This window comes from Acomys minous, assembly GCF_964271855.1.
Source record: "Acomys minous genome assembly, chromosome: 3".
In the NCBI taxonomy this organism is placed as follows: Eukaryota; Metazoa; Chordata; class Mammalia; order Rodentia; family Muridae; genus Acomys; species Acomys minous.
In genome coordinates this window covers 77,782,646-77,806,095 of record NC_140485.1, presented here as the reverse complement: position 1 = coordinate 77,806,095, position 23,450 = coordinate 77,782,646, and the positions used below count along the sequence as shown (strand labels likewise).

The following is a 23,450-nucleotide window of genomic DNA, read 5'->3' as shown; positions in this document are numbered from 1 at the left end:
ATCCTTTGGAAGGCTTCTCACAGTTGGCCTTTCTGGCCACTGACTGCCCTGCTCAAGTGTACCTGTTGCAGCTTTGCTGTTTTCTTCCTTTTTGGTTTTTAAAGTCAATCAGGGATTCTCTGTGTGGCCTGGGCATCCTGGAACTCTCTTTGTAGACCCGGCTGGCCTCAGATTTAGAGATCCACTGCTTCTGCCACCTGTGTCTTGGAATTGAAGGGGTGTGCCACCCTGCCCTGGATGTCTTTGCTATTTTCATAGGTTGTTTTTAAAAACGGGTTCTTATCATTTTAAAATGGCCTTCCTTTTTGAGATTGTTGCAGTATTGTGAATTGAACGCAGGACAAGTGCCCCTTCACAGAGCACTTTGATTCTTTTTTTTTTTTTTTAAGACAAGGTTTTTCTGTGTAGTCCTGGGTGTCCTGTACTCACTTTGTAGACCAAGCCGGCCTCAGACTCACAGAGCTCCACCTGCCTCTGCCTTCCTGAGTCTTGGGATTGAAGGTATGCACTACCACTGCCTGGAAGGGCAATTTCACTCTTAAAAAACAAAACAAAACAAAAAACAAAGTGTAGCCAGGCATGGTGGCGCACGCCTTTAATCCAAGCACTCAGGAGGCAGAGGCAGGCAGATTGCTGTGAGTCCAAGGCCAGCCTGGTCTACAAAGGAAGTCCAGGACAGCCAAGCCTAACACAGAGAGACCCTGTCTCGAAAAACCAAAAAACAAACAAATAAACAAATAACAAACAAAAACCCTCAATATAAAACTGGTAACTCCAGCTGCCCTGTGAAGGGGTCCTCTGTGGCACAATCTGGTTTTACTGTACTCTATCAATGGTCTAGTGAGGTGGGCCACATAACCCCCTTCTCACAGAAAAGCTCAGGTGAATTCACTGATGCCTGTAATCTTACTTTCAGGCTGAAATAATTTCCTTTGAGGATCACAGGACCACAAGGAAAAGACACACACAGGCAGAAAACACTTGACAGAAACGAGAGACGATGGTCAGGGAACAATCTGAAGAAGCTGCACGCAGACTACAGAGGTCAGTCAGTACGTCAGGGTTTGGGGCTGGATGGTCTGGAAACCACTGTGCACAGTGTGAGGGCGCAGGTGCAGCCGTCGATGCAGTGGATGTGGATGGCTGTGGTTGTGCTTCAATAAGCTCTCGTGTACAACACAAGCTTCTGCACAGATGTGACCATGGGAAGCAGTTTGTCACCTCTACATTCAGACTCACTGGTACCCTCTGTAATTAACCTCTTCTAGGTCTTGTTTCTTCCTCTGTTACAGGGAAATGTTTCTGACAACACAGATTCATGAACATAACTCATGTACCGGGCACATACAGAGCTCTCAACAAATAATACTGACGACACATTCTAGCCCATGGTAGAGTATATATATCATGCTAGAAAACCAAGAAGTGTGCGTGCGCACCTCCACCTCTCTCTGTCTCTGTCTCTGTCTGTCTCTCTGTCTGTCTCTCTGTCTGTCTGTCTCTCTCTCTCTCTCTCTCTCTCTCTCTCTCTCTCTCTCTCTCTCTCTCTCACACACACACACACACACCTTGACCTATTGGCACAAATGGGAGATTTTTAACACAGACATACACACACACACACACACACACACACACACACACACACACACGGGGGTGTGTGTGTGGGGGGGGGGAGAACATGAGCATAAGCACTGACGTGAGTGTAAAGACACTGACCACAACAAGATTGAAGGCATCGACTTTACCCCTTCTACCAGTAACTACAAAATTAGACAAAATGTATGAAACTGAGATCCTGGACAACAGGTAGTACACACTGTAATTAGCCCCACCCCCTTGCAGACAGAGCCTCTTTATGTCACCCGTTCTGGCCTGGAACTCAGTATGTGGGCCAGGCTGGCCTTGAACTCACAGATCTTCCCACCTCTGCTTCCCAAGTGCTGGGACTAAGGGGTGCACCATCTCACGCAGCCGCACTATGAGCCTTAAGGCAACAGCATAAATGATGCACTAAGTTTGGGAGCCCAACTTTTAATATAGCATCAATTTATTAATTAAAAATAAGTTGTCAGGCAACATATTATATGGAGAATTTTATTATATAATCATGGGGAGAGAAGGAAGGGGGAGGGGCACCCCAGAGAGAAACAGAGACAGAGGAAGAGAAAAAGAGAAGAGAGAGGTGGGGGAAAGAGAGGGGAGAGGGGGAGGGGGAGATGTGAGAGGGAGGGCGAGAGGTGGGTCTGTCTTTTACACAGCCCTGGGTAGGTAGGCAATGACATCACAGGTGGGTAGCCTGGGGCAGAACTGAATTGTCTGTCACCCAAGTTAAAAGGATTAAAAATCAATTACAAGCTACATCAATGGTCCTAAATCCTTTGCCTATAGCCCTGGTTTAATTTAAATTAGAACCCATTAAGGCATTACTTTAGAAAGAAGAAAACTAACAACTACAGTAGCTTACACATGGTCAAACTTTGACTCAAACCCAGTTCACACTTCACTTAATTAAAATGGGGGCTAGAGAGATGGCTCAGAGGTTAGGAGCACTGGCTGCGCTTCCAGAGCTCCTGAGTTCAATTCCCAGCAACCACTTGGTGGCTCACAACCATCTATCATGTGATCTGGTGCCTTCTTCTGGCCTGCAGGCGAACATTAAAAATAAATAAATAATTAATTAATTAAAAAAATGACAAAAGTGGAGGTGCTACGTGTCCAGTCTTGCTATACAATCTGAAGTTAAAAGCTATCGGATTTACTAATGGATAGGAGGATGTAGAGAAAGAGGCATTAAGGCACTTGGGCAAAATGCCCAATGACCAGTGGGCAATCAGGTATTTCATGTACTTTGATGTCGTGAGTGACCATGCTAAATTGTAAATTCCCCTGACAGAGCCTCTGTGCCAGAATCTGAATCGTCCCAACTCAAGTTAAGCACGGTAGCAACTTTTCTGGCTAACACTTGAACACTTAAGTTGATGGGTAGGCCCAAATTATGCTGAATTCTTTGCATGTACCTCCCTAACTATTAAATCCTTCCAATATGCAAACGAGGTGGGCATTCTCTGTTTTACAAGAAACGGAAGCTAGCCCTCCCTGTATGCTAGCTTGTACCTGTCACCCCCAGGACCGGGAGAGCAGAAACAAGATGGTGAATATGAGGTGAGCCCCAGCTACGTAGTAAGACCCTACCTATTTCGTGTGTTTGTATTGAGGTGCATTCACGTAAGTGTGTGCCAGTGCACACGCATGCCGGGGTCAGAGTAAACACTGGATGGCTTCCTCTCTTGTTTTCTCCTTATTGCCTTGAGACAGGGCCTTTTCAATGAGCCAGAACCATTTTGGCTAGACTAGATGGCTACCTTTTGGGATCTGCTGGTCTCTGCCCTCCAATGCTGCGGCTACATGCACATACTGTAGCCAGCCACACCCTGTGCTAACATTTGCACTCAGATCCTCAAGTTGCACTGAGCCATCTCCGTAGCTCCCTATGTAAAGAAAGAAAAACAAAACAAAACAAAAAACAACAAAGCTAAGGTTCTTAAGTAGGTACCGGCTCCTGCCCTAAGACACATAAGTGAGACTCCAGCTCCAGACAGTTTCAGTACACGTTCCACTTTACCAACAGATCAAATAGTGAAAGGGCAAGCTTTGTTCACTGTGCTCCCATGGTGAGTTACTTCTGGGATCCCAACTACTCACCGACTAGCGGAAACAAGATAAACACCCAAATAGTCATTTTCATAAAGACTACACTAAGATTTCACCCTATTCACCCTACCGTGTCCACTCAAAATCTACCAGGCATTGTACTTTGCCCGGCACTGTTAATAGCAAGGAGAGAAATACCACTTAACACAACTCTTAGGAAGCTGATGCCAGGTGAGAAACTAAGGTGTGGAGGGGTTAAGTCCCTTGCACCTGGTCTCACAATGACTGCGTGGTCAGTTACAAGTATCACTTCGGGGGCCTGTGAAAGACCTGTGAGTCTCTGTCCCTGCCAGGGAAGAAGAACCTAGAACCTAAAGAAAGTCCAGCGACATGGTCAAAAGCTTTCATGATGCCAAGGGTGGCTCCGGGACAGGCCCTAGGCCGCCAGGTCCATGCGAATGAAGGAAGGAAGCCTGGCACCGGCTCCACGCTGCCACAGTCGCGCTGGGCCTCGTGGGGACCGGTAGCCACGCGCTGCACAACCGCCCACCAACCCTTCTGGTCATCGGGATTCGCCAGCTCGTTCAGGTCGCCAGGACTTTGCCAGCCCGCAGCCCTGTCGCACCATCAACACCAAAGCTCCCAAGCCTGAGCCCGAGCCCATGCCCTTGCCCCGTAGGGGAGGGGAACAGCGCCTGACCGGCGCCCGTGTGCTCCAGACCAGCCTCCCGCGGGCGTCACCCCGCTCCCCTAGGCGGGTCGGCCGAGGGACCCCACTGTTGAGCCATGCGCAACGCCTCACCCGGAGACGCCATTCCTCTGAGCAGGTCCCACCGGAGGCCAAGCAGGCGGACTTCCGCTCCGGGATTGCCAGGATGGGCTCCCGGCAAAGGTCAGTCTCGGTAGTCCCACTTGGCTGGGCCGTTCCCAACCGCCGCGGTGTGGGGGAGTTGAGTCGTGGCGTGCCGACCGCTCCCACGGTTCCTGCTTGACAACCTGCCATCTCCCCAGTGCCACATGTGGTGTCACTCATGGGTCTCTCCTACAGCCAGGCCAGTTTTAAAGCCATGAGAAGGGTCCGGTTGGGAGGGGAGAGTCAGAGTGACAGATGATTTTGCCCACTTAGGGAAATTCTGGTTAAAGGATTACTTAGATTGTTAATAACGGACTCAACACTGAAGTTTTATCCAGTTTTCAAACCCATGAGCTATACAGTAAGAATTTCATACAATATATTTTGATCCTATTCATTCCCTTCGCCCAACTCCCTACTCACTCGACTTCATGGTCTATTTCTCTCTTTCCCTTTCTAAAACTAAGAATAAAAAACAAACTAAGCAAGGAGACCTGCCCCTGAGAGTGGTTGACAGGCCCAGTCACTGCACTGAAGAAAAGGGATTTTCCTTCTCCCAGCAGGTGGTGTCAGTTATGAATAGCTTTCCGGCTGGGGGAGGGGTTTGGTTTGTGCCCACTACTCCTTCTCTGTGCTGGGGTTTTGTATGGCTCGTGCTTGTGCAGGTCTTGTGACCACGATGACAGTCTCTGTGGGTTCGTATTGCGTCCCCCTTGTCATGCTTGGGAAATGCTGCTTCCCTCTGGCTCTCAGTCTTGCACAGGTCCATGAGGCCCCAGGTGAAGGGTGTGATAGGGAAATTCCCATCTAGGGCTGAGCTGGACAAAGTGTCTCCTTGTCTGCTCGTTGATCAGTTGCGGGTCTCCTTGTCAATTGCTGTCTGCTCCAAGACGCAGCTTCTCTGGTGAGGCTGAGGGATGAATGCACGGACCTGCTCGTTGAGCAGACTCAACATGGAAGCCAGAACTGTGTAGCTCCAGTTACTGACCGTTCACAGAGCAGCTAGACGCAGCACTAGCGTTCCACACACATTGTTTCATTTACTCTTTATCACTATCGTGTGAAGTGTGTGCAGCCTCAGTATTAGCACTTTAAAAGGAAGGACATATTTCAACCCAGGCATTCTGACTACAGCCTGCTATTATTTTTTATTTAATTGGTTTTTTTAAATCTGAATCCAGTGCCTTTATTTCTATTTGATGATGAACAGGATTAACACACCCAGCACCTCTAGTGACCTTTGCTCACACCACTGAGAAGCAGGGAGCTTAGAGTCTCTCCGTGGCAAGGCATCTGGACAGTAGCTCCGTTCTTTAAAAGAGTGACCAGGCATCAACACCTGTGCAGCCACCTGAGCAAGCTGAACTGTCTGGGCTTAGCTGAGGCGGGAGCCTTGGGTTGTCTCCTAAACACATCTCAAAAGATGCCACTGCCTAGTTCTGGACCGAGTGTCCTTGTTAATCCACCTACAGACCCTCTTCCTGTGGACCTGGTTTTGGCAGAATGTTGTCTTTTTCAGAGTTGCTGTTCTTAAATCGACACTTTGACTCCATCAGAATACCAAGCGCTTGACCAAACACAGACGGGATGTGATTGTCTAGAATCTAAGGATGGGCAGCGGAAAACTCACCCTAAAAGATCTATCTTCCCATGCCTCAGTACTCCCTGTGAGGGGTGGGAAGGAAGGGGAGAAATGGCCCGCCTCGCAGGACTCCACAATACTGCGCTTGGGTGGGCCCCCAGGACTGCTGGCCTCTGCAGGGCCCCTACTTCCCAGACAGCTGCTCCCGTACAGTTTGGGCACATAGTCATCCCACTCGGCCTCGTAGCACGTGCTGGGCCACTGGGGCTCCCAGGTGATATTTCTTGCATAAGGCCGCCACCTCGAACTTGCAGTGGTCTCCAGCCATCTTGCTGGGGATCTGCTCGGCACAGTTCAGTGGCTTGTCCTGTACACCAGCCAGATGTAATGGTGGAGGCCCGTGCCACGGGGAGGCCCAGAGCCCACCTCATCTGAGAGGACCATTCCACTGCTGATGTCACTGTCCCTGATTTTGGGGTCCTCTTGCTAGGAGCATCAGGGGCTGTGAGGACCAGGGTGTAGAGTTTTCTTGGATTAAGACCGTACAATGAAAGACCACTAGGCCTATTTGTAACCTGGGTGGGCATCAGCACTTTGCCCGGCTTGTCCACCTGTACATGCTGCAGGCTCAGTGGCCCCGCCCACTGGCTAATGTTGGCCTGCATGGTGATGGCAGGGTGGAGGGCACACACGCTGAGTCCTGAGTGCCACAAGCCCAGGATGCTTCTACAGCCTGCTTTTTAGCTATTGTGAGCATATAGTTTCACAATACGGTAATGCTTTTTTCATATTGCCCCAATTTTGTTTTGTTTCTGAGACACGGTTTCTCTCTGTAGCCCTGACTGTCCTCAAACTCAGATATACATCTGCCTTCGCCTCCTGAGCGTGGGGATTAAAGGCGTGGGCCACCACCACACAGCGTCCCAAATATTATTCAACTACGCAGGGGAGAGTCAGTTCTGTGTCTAGTAGGTCCCAGTCCTCCAGATAGCAGCCATCAGCCCTACGCAGTTATTTCACTTTGAACTTAGTTAAACTAAGTAAAATGTCAGCATCCGCTCCCCCGCCGCACCAGCTGGGCTTCAGATGCTCCCTTGCTCAGTCAGGGTGGCTGCTGGATGTTGTATGAGGTGATTTGAAATCACAGGGTAGATATTTTCATTATCCCAGAGGGTGCTATTGGGTAGTGCCCAACTAGCATACACTTGAAAGGACTCTACCAATTCAGTAGTAAGACAAGCCAGTGGTGTGCTAGAGACAGAGCCAGCTGTTAAGTTTTTAGGAAGTTTTACAAATTGGCTAAATACAGCTATTTAAGACATCAAATTGCGTGGTGGCACACACTTTTAATCCCAGCACTCAGGAGGCAGAGGCAGGCAGATTGCTGTTAGTTCCAGGCCAGCCTGGTCTACAAAGCAAGTACAGGACAGCCAAGGCTACACAGAGAAACCCTGTCTGGAAAAACCAAAAAAACAACAACAAAACAAAACAACAACAACAAAAAAACCCCAAACAAACATTAAATTATACAGCCATTTAAGTGGAAGAAAATATGCTGAAAAGTTAACTCTTCATTTCCTGATTTTATTACATTTTACCATTGTCTGAGCATTTGCGATGGCCTATATGCATGTAATAAATACCTCACTGGTGGAATGTGATGAGAGAGTATATATACCACGGCACAGTTTGTTTCCAAGAGTAACATTTGTCATTTGATTTGGCCATATTTATTTACACCATAAAATTTGCATATGTGGTAAAGCAGAGCTTGGTTTATTGTTTTGTTGATTATCTAACCTAATAATGGGAAACGGTTACTAGAGATTCCATTTTAAAATATGTCACCTCTGGTATGGTGGCACACACCTGGGACCCCAGCACTTGTGACACAGAGACAGGAGGACACGAAGTTCAGAGTTCCCTTCAGCCACATCATGAGTTTGGTGCTGGCCCTAGCTACCATACACGCAGAGTGTTATGAGTACAGCACTGACGTTGTGGATAGTTTGACTTTGTCTTTTTTGTTACAGTCATGTCTTACTTATTGATGTAAAAGAAAAGAGCCATCCATCAGTGCTCCCCTAAGAATTACACTTCAAAGCTGGGCACAGTGGCACACCCCTGTAATCCCAACACTCTAGGAGGCAAAGGCAAGCAGATCTCTGTGACTTTGAGGCCAGCCTGGTCTACAAAGCGAGTCTAGGACAACCAGGCTTACACAGAGAAACCCTGTCTTGAGAAAAACAAAAACAAAAAAACCCAAAACAAATTAAACTTCAGGTTGGGCTCAGTGGTAGAGGACTTGCCAAATGTGCATAGCATCCAGAGTTAGCTCTCTTTTTTTTTTTTTGGCTTTTCAAGACAGGGTTTCTCTGTGTATCTTTGGCTGTCCTAGGCTCACTTTGTAGACCAGGCTGGCCTCAAACTCACAACAATCCAATTGCGTCTGCCTCCCGAGTGCTGGGATAAGGCATGCACCACCACACCCAGTGCCTGAGTTAGATCTTTAGCACTGAAGAAAAAGAAAACACACAAGTGGCTGGAGAGATGGCTCAGGGGTTAAGAGCACTAACTGCTCCTCCGGAGGTCCTGAGTTCAAGTCCCAGCAACCACATTGTGGCTCACAACCATCCATACTGGGATCTGATTCTGGCCTGCAGGTGTACATGCAGATAGAGCACTCATACTAAATAAATAAGTAATTCCCTTAGAAAATCTTTAGAGGTTGGAGAGACAGAGCTAAGAACCCTGGCTGCTCTTCCAGGGGACGCTGGTCCCATTCCCAGCACCTACATGGTGCTCAGATCATCTCTAGCTCTAGGTCCAAGCGACTCAATGTCCTCTTCTGTCCTCTACAGGCACCATGCAGGCTTGTAGTGCACAGACATATGCACGCAAAACACATATACATATGAAAATCTTTAAAATTTACATAAACAACAAAAACAACAACAAAAAATATATATATATAATGTTTCAAGTTTATTCGTTTGAATTTAATTGATTTTGTTTTTGTTTTTTTGTTTTTGGGTTTTTCGAGACAGGGTTTCTCTGTGTAGTCTTGACTGTCCTGGACTTGCTTTGTAGACCAGGCTGGCCTTGAATTTACAGCGATCCGCCTGCCTCTGCCTCTCAAGTGCTGGGATTAAAGGCCTGTACTACCATGCCTGGCTGTGATTTTCTTTATGAAACAAATGAGGAAAAAATGACACTGTTTGCTGGTGGATCTTCATTGTCAACTTACCGGGACTAAGAATCACCATGGAAACACTCCTCTGGGTGTGTCTTTGAGGGTGTTTCCAGAAAGCTCTACCTGAGGAGAGAGCTCACCTTGAATGGAGGTGGCATAAGCATCCATCGCTCTCTGCTTCCTGAGCATGGACATCTGGGACCAGTTGCCTGGCCTTCCACTCTCATGTCTTCTTGCCATGATGGACTGTCTTGTTGAACTGTGAGCTGAAAACAACCCCTTCCTCCCTTAAACTGCATTTTTGTCACCTCAGCAGGAAAAGTAACTACTAGCACAGTGCAGCTGCACCAGCCATACTTTGAAGGAAAGAAACGCTGCACGGCTTCAGCTGTTGGCACCCATCCCAGCCTTTCTTTACCTTCCCTCTTGAGAGACGACAGCCCTCCAGAGTGAATTGTTCCCTTGCTTCTCTTCAGGGTTTCACTGTGTGTCCATAATATCAAGAAGTATTTTAGGTCCAGCAAGATGCTCAGTGGAGAGGCTGGTGAGATGGCTCAGAGGTTAAGAGCACTGAGGGCTCTTCCAGGGGTCATGAGTTCAATTCCCAGCAACCACATGGTGGCTCACAACCATCTATAGTGTGATCTGATGGCCCTCTTCTGGTGTGAAGGTGTACATGCAGGCAGAGCATTTGTATATGTAATCATAATAAAGAAATAAATCTTAAAAAAAAAGATGCTCAGTGGATAGACACTTGACACTAATTCTGATCACCTGAGTTCAATCCCTGCACCCCACATGGTGGAAAGAGAGGATAACTCCCACTCTGTCCCCACACCCCAATGCATATACGCCATAGCACACAGGCACCCACACGTACACATATACAAAATAAATAAAGAAATATAATTTTAAAAAGCAGTTAGTTTTGTGTAGTTATCATTTAAGTGGAAGTTGCTGAATACTTTTTCAAATGACCATTTTTCCCTTTTTTTTTTTTTTTTTTAAGAAATAGAGACTTGGGCACTGGAGAGATGGCTCAGTGGTTAAGAGCACTGCCTGCTCTTCCAGAGGTCCTGAGTTCAATTTCCAGCAACCACAAGGTGTCTCACAACTATCTATAGTGTGATCTGATGCCCTTTTCTGGCCAGCAGGTGTACATGCAGGCAGAGCACTGTATACATAATAATAAATAAATCTTAAAAAAAACGACGGCTAATATTAAAAAAAAAAAATTCAGGTGGTGGACGCCTTTAATCCAGTACTCAGGAGAAACAGGCAGGTGAATTTCCGTGAATTCAAGGCCAGTCTGGTCTACAAAGCAAGTCTAGGACAGCCGAGGCTACATGGAGAAATCCTGTCTCAAAAAACCCCTAATAATGATGATGATGATGATGATGATGATTAAAATTAATTTAAAAAGAAAAGAAAAGAGATGGAGTCTTTCTACATAGCCCAGGCTGACCTCACACTCCTGTCTTAGGTTCCCAACTGTTAGGATTACAAACGTCATCCACCTTGCTCCGCCCCTTTGAGCATGGTGAGCACTGTTACACATAGCTGGACCTGCTCATTTTATTGCTATATAGTACTTCACCATGTGACCATACCAGCTTATCTGTTCTACTAAGGATTGGTCATCAACTGTCCCAAGGCTGCTTGTTTGTTTGTTTGTTTACAATGATGGTCACTTCTGTGAAGATTCTTATATGTCCCCCTCCATGCACACACGTTGTAAGTTTTCCCACAATGCATTCTTAGGTGTAGAATAGTGAGTCATAGAGGACATACACTTTGAACCTTACTACATAATGATAAATTGTTGCCAAAGTAGTTGTACCAACTTATGCTTCCAACTCCAGTTTATAGGATTAATTTTTTCTTCATGTCATTGTCAACATTTAATATTCATGCCGATATTAAAATTTTAAGCAATATGGACAGCTTAAAAATGGAACTTTTGGGGGCTGGAGAGATGGGTCAGAGGTTAAAAGCACTGTCTGCTCTTCCAGAGGAGCAACCACATGGTGGCTCACAACCATCTGTAATATGATCTGGTGCCCTCTTCTGGTGTGCATAAAGGCAGTATACCCATATGCATAAAATAAATAAATCTTTTTAAAAAATGGAACTTTTCTCTCAAAAAATCTACTTCATAGATATTTGTCTTTAATTCCATGTTTTTCTCCACTTTGCAATATTTGTTTGTGTGTGTGTGTGTGTGTGTGTGTGTGTGTTCATGGTATATGTATATATGCAGTATATACACATCACTTTTACAAAGAAAACATTATTTCAATAAAAATTGGATCACATTATACCACTGTTCAGCAGCCTCCTTGTTTTGTGTTTTTTTGCTCTGTTTTGTTTGAGATGGAGGAGTCTAACTGCACAGTCCAGGCCAGCCTGGAGCTCAGGGCAGTCTTCCTGTTTCCTCCTCTAAAGGGTTGCAATTACCACGTGCAAGTCTCTCTTCTAGACTGACGGGACATATCCAAGGCAGCCTAAGATGCTAGTGCACAGGGAGCTACATCTTAGCAGAAGAAATGATTAACTGAACTACAGCGTGGGGTGCAGCCCACTGTGGAGTGCAGAGTGCCTGCCTAGAATGTACTGTACTCTGGCTCAGTCCCCAGCACTGCAAATATATATGTTAATAAACTAATCAATTAATTAGGCTGGGGCCCAGGCTGTGCTTAGCATGCATGAAGCCCAGACTCTCCCCAGCAAGAATAAATGAATAACTGGATGCTACACTGGAAGGTATTCTGGGCTGCAGAAAAAAAGGCAAATCAAACAAGGGTAAGAGAGACCGAGGCCTGCAGGAGAGGCACTGTCCTACTGCAGCCTGGCCGTTCATCCTCCTACTCATCACTCCCACAGGAGAGTGACATTATTCTGGGTGCTGCTGATGCATTGTGGACAAGGTGTCTTATAGACAGTCCAACACATGTGCAAGTGCTGCGATCGATGATCCAGAAAGGCTTCTCTGAGAAGGGAGCATGTGGGCTTTCCACAGAAGCTCTTCTGAGAAACTAATGTTTTGAATTCTCTCTCTTGTTCCTAGGATCTGTGGTACAGAAGAAGTAGTGATCCCTTGCGCTTCGGACAGTGACTCAGGAAGTGTGGACCTACAGCTGAATAACCTAGAAGACATTCAGAAAGACGTACATAGTGTGGAAGAGCTTACAGGTGAAGGGAAAGGACTTTTTTTTTTTTTTTTTTTTTTTTTTTTTTTTTTTTTAGTGAGTGGGGAGAAGGATTTTACCCTGCTTTCTTATACTAGGAGATGAACCCAGGACTTCACACATGCTTGGCAAATGCTCTACCACCAAGCTACACCCTAGACCTCTCTTTTAAAGTGCAGCCAACAGCACTTGTTGCTCCTGCAGAGCACCAGGTTCAAGTCCCAGAACCCACATGATAGCTCACCCCATCTGTTAACTCCAGTTCAGAGAGTCCAGTGCCTTCTTTGAAACTATGGGCATTGCATGCACGTGATGCACAGACACACATGCAGACAAAGCATGCATACGCATAAAGTAAAAATAAATAAATGTAAGGGAAAAGTCCAGCCAAGAGATATTGATTGAATAATTGCTGGGTGACCAGCTCTTAGCTAGTTTTTGATGATTAATTTGGTTCATGATTTTAAAACTTTGAAAACAGATTGGCATGATGAGAGCATAGCATTAGTCCAGACACATAGGAAACTTGGTCCTGAGAGATGGTTCTGCAGACTGCTGCAGGGTGAGTGCTAGAGGGAGTCCCAGAAAGGAAAGGCCAGTGTGCCTGGCAGCCCTAACGAGATGGGAGCAGAGCTCATGTGCCCACGCAGGAATCACATGCACTCAGTCATAGCTCAGCAGATATCAGTGCCCTGCGGTGCCCTGACATGGTCAGACTCCTCGAGACTCAGCATGAGCAGAGCAGGCATCATGCATTTAGAGACGCACAGCTGGAACTAGGTGTAATCCTTGCAATGGGGTGTGGCGGTCAGTATTTGATATCTCAAAGAGTATTATTGGCCAGGAGGCATTCAGGGCTGAGACCTGAAGGTAGGAAGCAGCCAGGAGGAGAGAGGTAACAGTGTGTGGGAAGGAAGGGGAGATGTAGGCAGAGGGAGCACCCTGTGCCAAGACCAGAGGGAAGTGAGCGCGTGGCTTTAGTTAAAGTATAATCTGCTTTAATTGTAGTGGATGGCAAGAAGTGCAAGAAGGTCCCTGCTGGGGCATCTAGGAAACCAAAGAACACAAAAGTAGGGCTGAAATCCTCCGAGGATCCATTTAATTTTTTTCAACTTGGTTTCATATCTTTTCTGGCTCCAGGACAGGAGAGCAATGTTTGATATAAATTCAAGTCATACTCAGTGTGTGCCAGCTCCTTGAATCAAGTTTTAAATGTATTTGTATGTGTGTGTGTGTGGGGGCGTGCTGGAGAGATGGCTCAGCGCTTAAGGGCACTGACTGCCTTTGCACAGGTCCTGAGTTCAATTCCCAGCAACCATATGGTGGCTCACAACCACCTATAATGTGATCGGATGCATACTGTATACATAATAAATAAATAATAAAAAAAAGTATTTGTGGTTAAGTTCAGACCTCTAGGATTTTCAGTTATTTGTGAAATGCTGATTTTTTTCTCTATAAGGCATCTATTTCCTCATTATGCTTGTTCTCTGACAGGAAGATGACACTTACATCCTCGCTGCAGCCAAGAGAAGCTGCTTTTTGATGCTTGTGTAGGCTTCCGGTACAGTGTTAAAAGGTCTAGGATTCCAGGTCCTGGACCCTATAGCAGAATCAGCAGATCCCCTTGTTCTAAGTTGAAAGTTGATTGTAAAAATTCAGTGATAGTGTTTGCCCATTGGTGCTCTGGATCAAGACAGAAGGAGTTTTAGAAATTAACTTCCTGACCAAATCCATGGGATCGCTGTGACCTAAGGACATGCTGGTCTCCTCAAAACTTCAACCACTTGTTTATTCAGACTCAGACTATCAGAGAAGGTTCCAGGAGAGCTGGTCAACAGTCAGCAGAGGCATTCAGACTTGAGATTTAAAGGTTGTTATCTTTACCATTTTGCTATGGTTTGGGAACACTGATTTTGCAGCTGAGAAAAAAGTGAGAGTTGGAAGAGGGAAGGGCGTTTGTCCCAGCAGGCAGGAGAAGCTGTCTGCCCCACACCAGTGCTTTGCACCGCTCAGTAGCATCACCACACAGAGGCATCACTTGGTGTCTCTCTTTTGGTATTAGATACGGACATCTCTGACATCCCTGGATTCATTCAGGAGCCCCTTCAAGATCACTTCAGACCCCTAGCTCCCCGGGCACCCCTCAATGAGGACAGTGTTGAGAGGCTGGTTCTGAACATCCAGGAGATTTTACATGGTGAAAAGGTACGTAGAAAAATTTGGTGAGCAATCCAGTTTATTCCCTATAGTAAAAAATATTTTTTGTGGGGTGGTAGTGGTGCACACCTTTAATCTTAGCACTCAGGAGGCAGAGACAGGCAGACTTTGAGTTCTGAGTTCAAGGCTGGCCTGGTCTATAGAGTGAGTTCTAGGGCAGCTAAGGCTATACAGAGGAAGCCTGGATCAATAAACAAAATAAAAATTAGAACATAATTTATATTATATATAAATACTTTATGGGTTATTAAATATGTATTTATTCTTATAATTTGTATATTTATAAATTGATATATATATATATATATATATATATATACATATATATATATATATATATATTTCTACCAAGCAAAATAAATGTTAGAACCATAATACAAGTTACTGGCCAATCTCTAACTTCGCTTTCTTCACAGAACCATGATTAGCATTTTCTATCCCCACAAATGACTATAATTACAGGGAAAACAGTTGTGCGTGCTCTAGGTGAGTAGCTGTAGATCTGTGTGGGGTCCCACTGCTGAGGTGACCCTGTCACACAAGCTGTGAGAGTGTAAGAAAACTTACCATGGCCTGAGGGGAGGAAAGGCTCCTCTGAGGAAGTTACCTTTGAGCTCAGACCTGAGCAGTACAAGGAGAAAGTGGAAGTTGGAATTGCGGGAGTGGAATACTACAGAAGCAGTCAAAAGGGACCCGGCATGTTGGAGGGACTCAAGCTTCTCATGCTGAAGTCGTGGTGATAAAGGGGGCAGTGATGCGAGAGAAGGGAAAGACATCGGCTCGGGCCGACGGGGCTGCACCTTGACAATAGGCTCCCCTATGCGGTCCTGGCTGTCCTGGAGCTAGCTGTTCCCCTACGCAGTCCTGGCTGTCCTGGAGCTAGCTGTTCCCCTATGCAGTCCTGGCTGTCCTGGAGCTAGCTGTTCCCCTATGCAGTCCTGGCTGTCCTGGAGCTAGCTGTTCCCCTATGCAGTCCTGGCTGTCCTGGAGCTAGCTGCTCCCCTATGCAGTCCTGGCTGTCCTGGAGCTTGCTGTTCCCCTATGCAGTCCTGGCTGTCCTGGAGCTAGCTGTTCCCCTACGCAGTCCTGGCTGTCCTGGAGCTAGCTGTTCCCCTACGCAGTCCTGGCTGTCCTGGAGCTAGCTGCTCCCCTACGCAGTCCTGGCTGTCCTGGAGCTAGCTGTTCCCCTACGCAGTCCTGGCTGTCCTGGAGCTAGCTGTTCCCCTACGCAGTCCTGGCTGTCCTGGAGCTAGCTGTTCCCCTACGCAGTCCTGGCTGTCCTGGGGCTAGCTGTTCCCCTATGCAGTCCTGGCTGTCCTGGAGCTAGCTGCTCCCCTATGGGGTCCTGGCTGTCCTGGGGCTAGCTGCTCCCCTACGCAGTCCTGGCTGTCCTGGAGCTAGCTGTTCCCCTATGCGGTCCTGGCTCTCCTGGAGCTAGCTGTTCCCCTACGCAGTCCTGGCTGTCCTGGAGCTAGCTGCTCCCCTATGCGGTCCTGGCTGTCCTGGGGCTAGCTGCTCCCCTACGCAGTCCTGGCTGTCCTGGAGCTAGCTGTTCCCCTATGCGGTCCTGGCTGTCCTGGGGCTAGCTGCTCCCCTATGCAGTCCTGGCTGTCCTGGAGCTAGCTGTTCCCCTATGCATTCCTGGCTGTCCTGGAGCTAACTGTTCCCCTATGCAGTCCTGGCTGTCCTGGAGCTAGCTGTTCCCCTATGCATTCCTGGCTGTCCTGGAGCTAACTGTTCCCCTATGCAGTCCTGGCTGTCCTGGAGCTAGCTGTTCCCCTATGCATTCCTGGCTGTCCTGGAGCTAACTGTTCCCCTATGCATTCCTGGCTGTCCTGGAGCTAACTGTTCCCCTATGCATTCCTGGCTGTCCTGGAGCTAACTGTTCCCCTATGCAGTCCTGGCTGTCCTGGAGCTAGCTGTTCCCCTATGCATTCCTGGCTGTCCTGGAGCTAACTGTTCCCCTATGCAGTCCTGGCTGTCCTGGAGCTAGCTGTTCCCCTATGCAGTCCTGGCTGTCCTAGAGCTAGCTGTTCCCCTATGCAGTCCTGGCTGTCCTGGAGCTAGCTGTGTAGACCAAGTGGGTCTTGAACTCAGACATCTGTCTGCTTCTGCCTCTTAACAATTATTATCTTTAGCTTAAAAATAAATATAAAATCCCAGCACTTGAGTGACGGAGACCAGCTCCACGAACGTCTTGAGTACAGGCGGACTACTGCTCTGATGGCAAGTAGCCTTGAACAGGCGGACTACTGCTCTGGTGGCAAGTAGCCTTAAGAAATATTGCTCGGGCCGGGCGTGGTGGCGCACGCCTCTAATCCCAGCACTCGGGAGGCAGAGGTAGGCGGATCGCTGTGAGTTCGAGGCCAGCCTGGTCTACAAAGTGAGTCCAGAATGGCCAAGGCTACACAGAGAAACCCTGTCTCGAAAAACCAAAAAAAAAAAAAAAAAAGAAATATTGCTCCGGTGGCAAATAGCAATGGTTTATTTCTTAAGTACAGCTTTTATACTATTCTAAAGTAGCATATTCTGGCTTGGCGCGTAACATTAGTTATTCATTAATATTACCAATAACAAACTTGGTTCTCACACCTATTAGACTAAACACATTCTGGGAATCAGTCAAGGGAGAAAATTTCACGAACAAGAAAGAAGATAACTATAAGCCTTCCCTTACCTTGAACCAACAACTGTTTCACTTTATCAAGAAGTTCACAAGGAGCTACTGCCAAGACTTCTGGGAGCAGAGCCAGAGCCACCCAACCCTTCCAGGAGGGGCAGCCCCTGAGCTCTTCCCCAAAATCCTTAGTTAACCCTTTCAGGCCGATACTAAGTAACAGTTCTCCTCACTTGAGGAGGCAGAGGCAGGAGTATCACTGAGTTTTAGGCCAGCCCGGTCTACAAAGTAAAACCAAGACAGGCAAGGCTACACAGAGAACCCTGTCTTCAGAAACTAAATCCCCCAAAACAAAAAACAAAAACAAATACAAAACCTTACACAACTAAGTAGAGTATAAGAAAGCAAATGGCGGTGGCTGGAGAGATGGCTCCGTGGGTAAGGGCACTTCCCACTCTAGCACAGGACCCAGGTTCTGTTCTCAGCACCTGATTGACATTTCCCAACTGCCCAAACCTCCAATCCTAGATCCGACATCCTCTTCTGACCTCTGAGGGCAGCTGGCACACACATGCTGCACATATGTACATACGTACATACATACATACATACATGCAAAACACTCATACACATAAGCAATCACAAAATTAAAAAAGAAAACAATGCCCTAATTTAACAACACCTCATCACTAGCCATTTATATTCTTTCTGGGTTTTCTTTTTTCTTTTAGTTCATGGATGAATATTCTTAGATGTGGGTTTCTGTAAACCCCTAAATAATTCTTATATATGTGCCACTTGTGTATGTATAGTATGATACATGTTCATGTGTGTGTCATGTTTATATGTGTATGCATGCAGGTGGAGGCCAGAGGTAGACACTGAGGGTTTTTTTAAGTTTTTGTTTGTTTGTTTGTTTGTTTTTGTTTTTTTCAAGACAGAGTTCTCTGTAGCTCTGGCTGTCCTGAACTCCCTTTGTAGACTAGACTGGCCTCAAATTGATAGAGATCCTCCTGCCTCTGCCTCCCAAGTGCTGGGATTAGAGGTGTGCACCACCACGCCTGGCTTTCCACCCTGTTTTTCAGGCAGGATCTTCAAGTGAACTTAGAGCTCACTGATTCACTAGACTGGCTGGGTAGCTAGGCCAGGAACCTGCCTGCCTGCTGTGCTAGCTTTTACATGGCTGCTGGGGATCTGAGCGCAGGGCCTCATGCTTGCAGAGAATCTGAGCCTCTTTTCCACTTCTGTGATAAAGCACCATGCCCAAGGCAACTTATAAAAAAAGCATTGACTGGGCTTACAGTTTCAGAGGGGTGGAGTCCATCAGCCGAGCGAGCGAGCAAAGGCTTGGTGGAGGAATGGCTGAGAGCTCACAGCTCAGTCTGAAAGCAGAAGGCAGCTGGCACTGGGAATGGTGTGGGCTCCTGACACCTCAGAGCCGCCTCTGGTGACACCTCCTCCAACTGCCACACTTCCTGATGCTTTCCACAGTTCCAACAACTGAGGCCATGTGACCTTACGAGCATATGAACCTCTGGGGGCCATGCTCATTCAAGACACATACCCAGCAAGCACTTTCCCAACGGTCAAATGTAAGCGCCATTTTTAAAGCTTTTAATAGATTCTGCTAAATTGTCTACCCAGCGTATAAGGCAGTGCTTCTCGACCTGTAGGGCCCGGCCCACTTGGGGGACACATATCAGATATTTGCATTACAATTCATAATAGTAGCAAAGTTACAGTTTTGAAGTAACAGTGAAAATGTATGGTTGGGGTCACCGCAGCATGAGGAACTATTAAAGGGTCGCAGCACTAGGAAGGCTGAGAACCACTGATGGAAGGTCTATTGTGTGGTCACGGAAGAGAGGCAGATGCTAGTTGCTCACAACTATCCAAAATCAGTATACTTTTTGATTTTGCTTCTAATGTTTACCAGCCAAATTGACAAGAAAATGTATTCACTTGTCTTACGTGTGTGCATGTGTGTGTGTGTGTGTGTGTATCAGGGGAAGCATGTTGTGTGTGTGTGTGTGTGTGTGTGTGTGTGTGTGTGTGTGTGTTTGTGTGTGTGTGTTTCAGGGGAAGCATGTTGAGTGCACATGCATGTAGAGGCCAGAGCTTGTCCCTCAGGGTCATCCACCAGGTTTGAGATGGGGTCTCTCGCTGAGACAGAGGCATTTTGAGTCAGCTAGTCTGGCTGACCACACCCACTGAGCTGTTTAAGTGGGTGCTGGAGAACTCAGGTCCTTGCATGGCAAACACTTTACTTTCTCTCTTACTCTATATCTTAATGTCTCCTGTCCTAGTGTGGAGTAGTTTGCTTGGCCTAGAGGTTCATGAGAGGCGTTGACTACAGCAACTTCTTTCCGTTAGTATTCCCAGCAGTTTTACCTTCTTTGGGGCTTTTACATCTTAGTTAGCCAGTCAGCAAGGAGCAAATGTACACCTGCTATTTATAAGTTCCAGTGGCAGACACACAAATAAGATGGTGAGATTGAAAGTGCTCACTGATCAACAAACTACAGCTATAAAACCGAATGTTAAGTACCACTTGTCCTTAAAAGGAAAGTGGTTAATAGCCGGGGCAGCACAGTTCCATCTCAGTGGCGATATCACCAGTGAAAGGAGCCAATCACGGGGCCTATATGAGTCATGCTTTCAGTAATAGAACACATTAGAAAGAGAGGACTGGGGGCTGGAGAGATGGCTCAGTGGGTAAGAGCACTGACTGCTCTTCCGGAGGTCCTGAGTTCAATTCCCAACCACATGGTGGCTCACAGCCATCTAAAATGTGATCTGATGCCCTCTTCTGCAGAAAAAGAACTCATATACAATAAATACATAAATAAATCTTTAAAAAGATTTTTAAAAAAGGAAGAAAGACCAGAAACGCAGTGATGGCAGACAGACAAGTGGTTCCTGTTGGAGAGAGCGGGAAAGGGCGCGGCTAAAGAGGGATGACAGCAGGAGGGAAGTTTCTGATGGAGCTGCTCTGTCCCCTGATTATGGTGGTGCCAACATGTATGCTCATGTCGTAGACTTCATGCAACTAACTTGTCAAGAAGCCCATTTTGTTACATGATGCTTTAAAAAATCCTAAAATCACCTTGTTCCCAATAACTGATCAGCAGTAAGCTTTCTTTGTAGGTTAAATAGTGTTCTTGGTCTATACAATTTTACTAAATTATATGTTTTTACATATAGTGCTAACTTAACAACAACAGCAAAACACCAGAAGTCAGCCTCTTGGTCTTCATTTTGTGTTTAATATCACAAGGCTTTATAAAATTTTCTTTGTTTAATAAAGACTTTAGATTACGGCAGTGAATTAAAACAAAAGAAAGCCCATTTCTTTATTAAATGAAGGACTAGATGAAGAAGAAAGTAACTACATGAAGTCACCTCAGATGCTGCAATAGCTATAGGGAGGAACTGTAACTCAGCTTCAAGACAAAATATATGCTCCAAGCACTAAAATACATGCTGTTCTAGAAAAATATGTAGAGAAGGCAGGAGGTATGAAGCAGGAAAGGGCACCATGGAAGTTAATTGACTAGACCCTGGCTGCCACGGGCAAAGCAAGACATGACCTGAAGAGGGCACCTATGCTGCATCAGGAAGGGTCTGGACCTCCTTGGGTGCTGTTGAACTACTGTAGATAAGGAGTTCCCTGATCAAATTTAAATCTAAGAAAAGTGCACCTAGTCCTCCCCCCCCCCCAAAAAAAGAAAAGAATAAAGGAAAAAGTAGAAAAAACAAACAAAGCAACAAAAAGCAAAACAAAACTCAGAGAGCAGGAAATCCATACAGCAGTCCTGTAACCCCAGTACTGGGAGCAGATGGAGGCCACAAGCTTCTTGCACTCTAGAGAAGTGTACTAGTTTATGCCATCTGCAACTGAGACAAAGACTGGAAGAATTTTTTTTTAAGTTTCATTTATTTATTATTTTGTATACAGTGCTCTGCCTGCAATGCAGTACACCTGCAGGCCAGAAGAGGACATCATATCACATTATAGCTGGTTGTGAGCCACTATGTGGTTGCTAGGAATTAACTCAGGACCTCTGGAAGAGCAGTCAGTGCTCTTAACTTCTGAGCCATCTCTCCAGCCCCTAGAAGAATGTTCTTAAGGTTGGACTTGGTCTGTATTTTCTTCTTTATATTTTATTTCAAAATTTCTATAATAAGATAATTGCTTTTCTGTTCAAAAAGCAAACTATCAATATAAAAAGATTTTATTCAAATCAGAACTTGCTTTTTATTTTTTATTTGAGTCATGGTTTCTCTGCATAGCCTTGGATGTCCTGCCTCACTTTGTAGACGAGACTGGCCTTGAAATCACAGCAATCCACCTGCCTCTGCCTCCCAAGTGCTGGGATTAAAGGCGTGCGCCACCACTGCCCGTCGGAACTTGTATTTTTTTTTTTAAAGGAAGCCCTAAGAACTTGAAATGGTGAATCTCAAGGGACATCAAGAGAGCCAGAAGTAGGGGCTGGAAAGGTGGCTCAGTGGGTAAGAGGTTAAGAGCACTGGCTGTTCTTCCAGAGTACCTGGGTTCAATTCCTGGAACCCACATGGCAGCTCACAGCTGTCTGTCACTGCATGAAATAAGAAGAAATCATCTTCAAAAAGAGAGAGAGCTAGAAGTAGCAGAAGGAGAGGCCTCCTCGGGGAGTCTTAACCTGGTAGCAGCACAGAGCGTAGGAGGATGCTGTAGTGAACACTCAAGATGGGCAGCACTCAGTGCTACAGCCGAGGGCATGATGGGAGCCGCCCAGCCGAGGCAGTGAGGGGTAAGGAGCGTCCTTGGGATGCTGCTGTAGTTTGTGCACTCTTCACAAAGACTGGTCTGCATTAAATAAGACGGCATATGCTTAAAAATATTTCAGGAGACTTTGCAAAAGCATTGTGCATTTATCAAATAAGACTGTGATATGTAATTGTATTTTTATTATTTTCCCACAGATTCAGGGTGAGCTTGAAAAGTTGGAGTTCCTAAGATCTTTGTCTTCTTTGAGCCAAACGTTGCCTTATTATGAAACCACGGAATCATTTATTCACCGCCACACGGCAGAAATAGTGCATGTTCTATGTGTAAGTACTGGGCTCTGCAGAGGTCACTGAGGTGCTCAAACTCTTGACTCGGCCCTTGGCCATGTTATCAGTTCACCTCATAGCACTGTCTGTTCAACAAGAAAAGATACCCGAGACACCTCTCAGATGTGATCACTATGGATAACATTTAAAAGAGAAACAGAAAGAGAGAGGAATTACATTTAATTTTTTCAGCACTTTAAAATAGGCAGTAATTTGGGAGCAAAGGCTGTCAAATGCTTGGGTCCAAGAGCCAGCTCTGCCTCTTTGTGGCTCTGTGACTTCAGGAAAGGATTTAACTTATGATTGTCTCAGTTTCTCATCAGTAAAACAAGAATAGCTGTATTTACTTCACAGAGTTATTGTGAACATTTAATTTAAAATAACATAGTCTGATATGCCATACACAGTTGAGAAGCACTGTCACAGTAGTATTTTTTTCCTGTTTGTACTTACTTCAGCTACCTTCTGCCAAAGCTCATCTTATTAAATATCTACCAGTTCCAGACACTGGCACCGAGGCCACAGAGACAACAAAGACATAATCTCTGTTCCTTTGCCTAGCAAGCCACAACCACCTGTTGGATTCTGTCAAACCTTTAACTGATTATATGGGGAATAGAGGGATGGATGGATGGATGGCCCATGTTAGACGATCCAGAAGGAGTCTGCGAAGGAGTGATGTACTTACTCACACATTTTATTTCCTGGTGCTTTAGCCTCTTTACATTTTATCCGAACCTCTGAGCTTGCTTTTATATCCCATAATAGGAGCAATTCTCCTCAAACCAGAGATCTGTGAGCTTTTTGGGATGACAGGCCTCTTCTAAGGATGAAGGCTAATCAGCTAACAGTTTTGCAAGGAGACACAGCTACAAAATCCTCTAGCAACTTTAATCCTTTCCTCTAAGAGTTTCTAGTCACCTAGCAATGACCTCAATTTGAAAATCAAGTAGATTGAAAACTATTCCAAATAATGTGCCAAGAGGAACAGATTGAAAGAATGCAAATTTCTGAGTTACTGCAACTTTCTGGTTGGCTAGGGACAG

The 23,450-nt window shown here is 46.0% G+C and overlaps 2 protein-coding genes across 7 annotated transcripts in view; one reads left to right on the top strand and one right to left on the bottom strand.

Moving 5' to 3' along the window:
• Positions 1–23,450, bottom strand: part of LOC311593799 (protein MROH8-like) — a gene marked incomplete at its 5' end in the record, with an annotated part of 117,439 nt that overhangs the window by 2,216 nt on the left and 91,773 nt on the right. The gene's annotated exons all lie outside the window — the stretch shown is intronic.
• MROH8 (maestro heat like repeat family member 8) overlaps positions 3,158–23,450 on the top strand; it is a 68,502-nt gene continuing 48,209 nt past the window's right edge. For 2 of the 6 annotated variants that reach the window (XM_084775654.1, XM_084775652.1), the window contains exons 1-4: positions 3,160–4,546; positions 12,350–12,474; positions 14,536–14,678; positions 22,273–22,401. In XM_084775654.1, coding sequence (XP_084631780.1) covers positions 4,317–4,546; positions 12,350–12,474; positions 14,536–14,678; positions 22,273–22,401 — 627 coding nt within the window. In that variant the 5' untranslated portion in view covers positions 3,160–4,316. Of the gene's footprint in view, positions 4,547–12,349; positions 12,475–14,535; positions 14,679–22,272; positions 22,402–23,450 lie in introns of all 6 variants that reach the window. The other 4 variants (XM_084775653.1, XM_084775656.1, XM_084775655.1 and 1 more) reach the window with 3 other exon arrangements.